At 46.4% G+C, this 7789-nt stretch overlaps 1 protein-coding gene across 1 annotated transcript in view; it reads right to left on the bottom strand.

Annotated features, from left to right (window-relative positions):
• Positions 1 to 249: 249 nt before the first annotated feature.
• Positions 250 to 7789, bottom strand: part of efnb1 (ephrin-B1) — a gene marked incomplete at both ends in the record, with an annotated part of 52816 nt that continues 45276 nt past the window's right edge. The window contains 2 exons of the mRNA XM_079229223.1: positions 250 to 644; positions 3650 to 3766. Coding sequence (XP_079085349.1) covers positions 250 to 644; positions 3650 to 3766 — 512 coding nt within the window. The remainder of the gene's footprint in view (positions 645 to 3649; positions 3767 to 7789) is intronic.

Below are 7789 nucleotides of genomic sequence, written 5' to 3'. Positions count from 1 at the left end.
GGGGGGGGGGTTGTCAGACAACCCAAACAAACAGAATAAACCTCTCATCAGTCAGCTCACAACCCCGCTGGTTACTGGTCAGTTCTTGTCTCTCCAGATTTGTGCAGCAGGTGGTAGAAATAATACTGGGCTTGAAGACGCATCAAGTCCCCAAAATGCAAAGGAAAGTGTTCTTCCCGAGGACATAAATCAGGCGCTCCTCTCGTTCTCCCTCCCTCCCGAGTCGCTGGCCGTGGCGTGCGGAGCGCGTCAGACTTTGTAGTAGATGTTGGCGGGGCTCTGCGGGGGCATCTCCTGGACAATGTAGACGGGGTGGCCATAGTCTCCGCTCACCTTCTCATAGTGAGGGCAGTAGTTGTTCTCTGTCCGCAGCGGAATGATGATGTCACTGGGCTCCGTGCCCGCCGTGCCCCCGGGCATCTTGGGATTGGACAGCGTGCTGAGAGACAGCGCCGAGGGGCGGGGCTGCGAGTGGGTGTTTTTCCTGGCGCGCTTGCGCATCTTGATGAGCAGGATGACGAGGAGGAGGATGAGCAGGAGGAAGATGATGCAGCCGGCCCCGATGGCGGAGAACACGGCCACTTTGGAGCCGAGGATGCCGTCCGAGTTTCCGGAGTTTCCAGACTGGTCCTGATTCATGTGGTCTAGAGAGAGAAAAAATAAAAATAAAAAGAGGGGGCTTAGGGACTGGACATAAATCATTTAAAGATGGTTTACATGTGAGAACGAAGGCCCGTTTTGCCATATGCAGAGGATATGGGGTCGGGTGAATCAAGCCCTTCGGCACAGAGCTGTCGCCATGATAACACTTTATTTTGCAGCTCTTCGTTCAAAAAAACAGAGAGTGGCTGTGTTTTCACTATTTCATTAAGTTAAAGCAATAAACTGGTGCAGAGTTTGTTTAAAACGTGTCTGAACGAGCTGAATGCTCAGTAGGCAACTTGGGGCCCCGAACTGAAAGGGCCCCAAACAGCTGCAGATGTATTATGATGTTTAGATATGGAACATATTTAATGATGTTACTATTCTTATTGTTCCCAGAAACAACCCAAAGCACTTACGAATATGCAACTCAACTGAATACAACTGTGTAGAGAGGAATGTTACTGATTACGCTGCAGATTCAGATTCGGCTCACAAAATATAACAACTCAAATGCATAGTTACTATTCATTAAACTATCCAGCATCACATTGGAATTAAAAGCTCCACCTTGAACAGATGTCACATTGTGCTGATAAGGCCTCTTCCACTCGCTTGAAGGGAAAGTTTGAATGCAGGACCTTTACTGTGCAGCATTCATAGTTTTAATTATTAATAGTTTCACTTTAGACCACTGCCAATACCAACATCCCCGGTTAGAGAAAGGGTGAGAAGTAAAGCTGGACGGTGTTTTGCAGAGGTGCTCAAATCACTAAATCCGCCCCTGAGAAACACACCGAGGTCGCAAAAAAAAAAAAACGATGAAATAAACTCGGTTTCTACTTCCCGTTTGTATTCTCTCATTTCGACTCGAGGGAAATTAAGAAGATTCCGGTCGTAACGTTTCACCCGACGTCCATGTGACGTTACGATAGCATCCCCAGCGCCCATGTGACATTAGCAGGCTTCGTCCAGCAGCAAAAGGAAGAGCAGCGGATTTAAGTGAGGCCGAAATACCAGTCCACAGAGCCTTTAATCTCTGCCCTGCTGCCACGCAAAGGGCCATGTGCTTGTTTTTTTATTTTTTTTAATAATTAACCAAATTGCACCACTGCGCTGCCCGATGCGCCTCCCAAGTATGAGGTAGAGCGGATGAACGGTTGTCCAGATAAGAACGCACGCACACCTTGCTTTATAGGTCGATCCATTATTTTCATATTTCTTTCTTTCTAACAGAAGCAGAGGGGAAGAGTCAGCGCCTCCCCCAGCACAACCAAATCATTTTCATACAGTCCCTCAGAGACTGCGGAACAAGCGGAGGATAACATCATTTGCAGTGAGCCACTCCTGTCGTGTGCAGATCTCACTGCTCGCTGCCTAAATCAACTGTGATCACGTCCCTGTTTGTTGTTTGCGCTACATAACTCACTGATGTGATTTAATTGAATTAGCTCATTCAAAATAGACTCCTAATGAAATCTGCAGACATCACTCCACATAACGGAGATCCCCGCTCCGATAAGGCCGAGCCTTGTCAACTTGTGTGACATGTCGGGCCCACGTTGTTATGGCAAAGGCCAAGAGAGATGTGGAAAGAAATCCTTTTTTTTTTTTTTTATAGAGTGGACGAAGGGCATATCTGAACATCTGATTTTTTTTTGTCCTTTTGTCTCTGGGGTTCAGGACGGAGGGGGCTGTGACTGGCTCCTCTAGTGACTGAAATATGAGAAGAACCAAATCTGTTTTCCATGTATGCATGCAGCAGCTGCCAAAGAGCAGCACTCACCTCCTCCCACCACCACCACCACCTCTTCACTGTCCATGACCCCCCCACCTCCCCTCCACAGGCACACAAAAGCCCTGTACCTCCGGAGACTGCCATCCCTGCTAATGACTGTGTCTCCGCACTCGGCTGACCACTCCGCACTTAACCATTTACCGAGGGGGGGGGGGGGGGGGGGGGGGTAGCTGCGCCTTGAGCCTTATCGCGGCTAAGTGACATCACCGAAAAGCTACCGATTCCAGACTTATCAGTGAAATCAGAGGCGCGAGGAATTCAGTACATTCCGGGCGCTGGAGGGGAGCCGGAGAGAGGCTGTCAGACGTGTCATTCCTGAAATATCAGCCCTCAAACCGCGCTGACACGTCCTTCAATCCGCCCTCCGCTCCTTCACTTGACATAATCACTGATCTAACAATGGTCGACAGGTAAAAGCCTCGGTATAGGGGGAAAAAGAGTGACATTAGGAAATCTTTTTATAGCGCAACTAATGTCAAATAAGCAATTATTAAATGAGGGCAGCTTATCACTTTGGGACAGGAGCCGCACTTGGGGGAAGTTTGTGGCATACAAAGTTGTGGAGTAAGTCAAAAAGTTGAGAAGCGGTCCCTTCTGTGGGAAGGAAGTTGTGAAAGGTGCTGTCGAAAACAGGAAGGGAGGAGAGCCCAGCGGAGGCTCGAGTGACTCCTTCAATTATCTCGGCTTTTAATCTTCATTTATCTGCAATTCAAATGAGGTTTAAAAAGAGATATAGTAAAGAGGAATGTCTTTGACTCTCCTTGGGTGCAGCACACACTGTGTGTACATTATGAATACGAAAGTGACTCAGGGTGAGCCGTATTGGTTTTGTGTGTGGCTTCTTATTGTTTTATTGCCGGTTGCATTTTGGAAAGAGTCATTCTACTCTCCAGAACATTTGGTTTTACATCTCTTTTTTGCACGTTGACCCCACAGATATCAAAGGAATGCCTGCGGCAAGAAACAGCCATATGAGAGAATGCTTACTTTGGGAGACTCAACTATGATTTTTATTTTCTCTTTTCGGGCTAAATGTGATTAATTATTCGAGGAAGCCTTGAGGCTGTGAATATTCCCTTTTTATTTAAATTACACTTCAAAAACCTTGATTTTACTAAAATATTTGCACTCTAGAAACCAGAAAGCATTCTGTAAAGAGTCTGAAGCTGCAGTTACAGTGGTGTAGTGTCGGTCTGTCGATCTGCTCACCAGGGTTTCCTGGCACCTCGGGCCCGATCCCACCCTTGTTGGGCGGACTGGGACTGGACTCCGGTATGACGTTGTCCTTTGTAGCGTCCGGCGCCACGGGGTTCGCTGCATTTGGGACTGTGGGAAACACAAAAAACACACAGAAAAACTCAGCCTTGGCACGCTGCATGTGCTGAATCACAATGACTTGTTCCCCCCGCGTCGGCAAGGATTATTTTCTATTATCTTCTGATGTATCTTTTATACACAGAGAAGGTTATCTTTGCATGTGTTGAAAGCGTCAAAGAAGTGAAGATGAAAGCAGAAAAAAATAAAAAAAGAGGAAGGACAAGTTAGCGAACGTCTGCGAAACACGGCAGTATCCCTGTCCTGTCGTAAAAAATGAGCTCACATCTACATCAGCAGCTCCTTCAGCAAACACTCAGACAGGCATTCCCAACACTGACACATTCATGAGAGCGTAGGGCGCGCACACACACACACACACACCTAGAATATACTTACAATACACTTAGGCATGGCAGAATGAGGGTAAAGTAGTTATATATTAACTTTTTATTGTTTTACATTATTCATCACGTTAAAAGGCCATAATATGTCTTATTTATTGCTCTGGATTTAACTCCGCCTGAAAGAGGCACACTTCTGACGAGGAGAGAAGTGGAGGACGGGGGTTGTCGAGGCTCTGAGGGGAACGGCAGAGGAAGCAGACAGCTTATCTGTCCGTCTGTTGTGATTTCAGATCACGCACTTTGAAGTCTTCGCGCGGTAAACACCAGGTGGGCGCGCGGCGCGGCTTTTTTACGAGGGCCGGGGCCGGCAGACAGAGAGGACGGTTATAAACTATTAGCGAAGCCGGGCTGATGGATCCCACAGAGCACACGATCAGACTCGCTATCTGCATCGGCCCATGAGGCCTGCTCAAAGGGGGCGGGCCGTGAGAAACGGAGAGGAAGGCGTGCGGGGAGGCAATTTACATCAGAGTCCCTCGTGGCAAGTTTGCGTGGCGTGTGTGTGGCCGGGCATCTGTGTGTGTGTGTGTGTGTGAGAGTAGGGTCAGTCTAGCAGTCTATTTTTTTATTTCCACCTCAGTTTGGCTGAGACTCCAGAGGGGAAATGATTCGGTTGTGGGATGTCTGGAAGAAATAAACGAGAGAAAAAAGAGGAAGAAAAACGAAGAAGCAGGGGTCGGGGGGTGGGGGTGAATTTGGAAAGAGGACAGACAAAGAAGGAGATAAAATCTTTTTTTTTTGTCAAACATAACCTCCCTATTAACAAATAGACCCTCCCTTCCTCTCCCCAGACCACCGCAATGCTCCGCACCGACTGCAGCATGGTGGACCTCGCCGTGAGCTGTTGTGCTCCGTCAATAATTGACGAGCGAAGACAGGAGTGAGAAGTGGGGAACATTTCGCGTATGGCAGGCGATACGAGAGGACACGGTGATCCGATTCTCTCACACAGCCCCAACAGCGTGAGCCTACCACTGAGCATGTGCGGGGAGGGGAGCGTTCTAATGTTCTGACCCATTTTTCTGTGTGTGTGTGTGTGTGTACTTGCTGACATTTCCCTTAGCTATGCAGACAGCAACTACCTCAGAACTGCCAAACCCGCCAGAAGGAGCGAGAAGGCGGGGAGGGGGAGTGAGAGTGAGAGGGAGGGAGACAATGATCGAGAGATGGAGGAGAAAGAGAGAGAGGGAGGTGCATGCAAGGAGGTGAGTCAACATATTTCTAATGAGCACGGTGACATGATGTGGTGGAGGAGAAAGAGAGCGCTGCATAGCGAGGAATGTATAAAATATGGGCTGCCCGTATTTCTCCGGCAATCAATTGTGCTTCCTCTTCACTTTGCATTTCATACAGAGACAAAAGGCGGAACGCGGGCCGTTTAAAGCACAATTAGATATTGACGTGTCAGGGCGCATGATTTCCCACCAGCCGATGATTCAACGAGATTAGGAACGGGAGTTTCTCCACAGGAAGATAAAGGACGGGCGAACGCGCACACTGGCATGAGTCACCCAGATGTAATCCACGGAGCAAAGTGCAAAAGGGCTGTGGGTGGACACACGGGAAGATCTCGGGCACTTGGCGGCGTTCAGGAAACAAGGCGCTCACACAATAGCCACATGAGAGCCAAGCTGGGCCCGGGATTGTTCAGTGGTAATTGAATCAACAGCCAGTGTTGGCTGCAGAAGGGGTGGTGTCCAGGGCCGCACAATAATGATTGGTTCTTTATCTTCAAAAGACTTTTGGTTTCTCTGACCAACAGGCCGCGGGACTGATATATTCAATTTGTGGTTATGGGAACAGAGAAAAGCCTTTTCAGAAGATACAGCCGTCCAATGCTTTGTGTTCAATACATTCCTGAAAAACGCATAATTGGTAACACAAATATTTTTAAAAGTTCAAGGAACTTTCAGTCAACTCTTTTGGCAACTAATCAACGCATCCTTTCAGAGCCGATTAAACAATATTAGTGTTATAATGTGTTTTCTGGTGAATCCAGCTGGAAAGAGTTGCTGGTTAATGAGGAACTGGTGCTTTTCTTATATCATGTCATGTATGATGTAAACACAATGACATCAAATGGTCGGATAACTGTGGTTGGAGGAAGTATTCAGATTCTTTACCTCAGCAAAAGTACCAATACCATCCTGTAAAAATACTCCATGACAAGAAAAACTCCTGCATTAAAAACAATGCATGAGTAAAACCAAGTCTTGTCAGCAAAATAAATCAAAATGAAACACCTTCAATGGAGGAAAACGACCCCTCTAAGCGTTATTTTATCATTGTATTATTATTACTGATGCATTAATGTATTGACGGAGTTAGAAGCTGCTACTTCGGCAACTAATTTCCCCTTGGGGATGAATAAAGTATCTATCTATCTATCTAATTGTTAGTGAACCTGTGACTGCAAAAAAAACAAATTCTTATCTTATTAAGTATATTTGTCTCATGTTATAATAATGTTAATGTTGTGACATTTCAGTGAGATGTAGGGGCTTGGTTTTTGACAGAGCATTTTGAATATCATCTCAATTGAACCAATACTACTTCTGAGCATTAGTGTGACACACACCACTTCCTAATATTAGTGAAATATAGCTAAACATTTGTTTTCCCAGCTAATTTTAAGATTGTTTTCCATTTTGAACCGCCTAAATATTACATCCTATTTCAATAAATCTTTATTATCTCTTTATTACAAGCAAAAACACATTGTGTCAACCTTTCCCCCCAGTATAATGTAACTTCCTAAGTTGTACACAACAGAACACCACTCCATCTGGTCATCCTTCACTATGTTTTTACAAACATTCTATTCATATTCACATTTTTGTCTTTTTTAGCCTGAAACCCAATTGAAACCCACGTACGCACATACATATAAATCTGCCCTTTGTGCCTTTTTTGAGATGAAATAACAAACACGCCCACCGTACTTCTATACCCTGAATATATATATCAAAGTTTCAGTCTCCGCTCTAATTTCTCACGGCCCTTCCTCTAATAGTTACTGGGTTGGACGGCCACGTTGTGCATCAAATATTCTGCTCACAGAAATAGAAGTAAAAGTAGTAGCAGCTGGGGCAGCAGCATCTCTTTCAAACAAGGTTTTTAGGGCACATGGATGGTTGATTGACAGCTCGCTTCGGACCGTTTTGGGAAATGTGCGCTGGCGAAGTTGAGGAACAGCCGGCAGCTACAGACTCGAGCTGAGGGGGAACTTTCCTGGACGTTTCCTCAAATGAGACATTTCCTTTTGACGTCCATCAACGTGAGCTCTGGGATTTTATAAATGTTTTCTCTCTCCCGGTTAATAGAGTAGTGTGAAAGCCGCGTGCCGCCCTGCGTTCATGCAGCCATGCCGTCATTCCACCGAGGGCGTTGCAATCCCGGGCCGGTCGGATTGCTCAAACTGACCCACATGGAAAGATAATGCGACGCCCGTCACTGTTGCGGGTGTTTTTCACTGTATCTGCTGAATTTGTTTTTTTTTGCCGACGTGGACCTTGCTAGCATCAGCAGCTTGTTAGCTTCAATTCTCCCACACACTGCCAGGATACACTGCTGCCATCCCACTGGCCAGCATTCAAATATCAACACACACACACACACACACACACAC

The sequence above is a fragment of the Taurulus bubalis genome, assembly GCF_910589615.1.
Source record: "Taurulus bubalis genome assembly, chromosome: 13".
In the NCBI taxonomy this organism is placed as follows: Eukaryota; Metazoa; Chordata; class Actinopteri; order Perciformes; family Cottidae; genus Taurulus; species Taurulus bubalis.
This window is presented reverse-complemented; position numbering and strand designations above follow the sequence as displayed.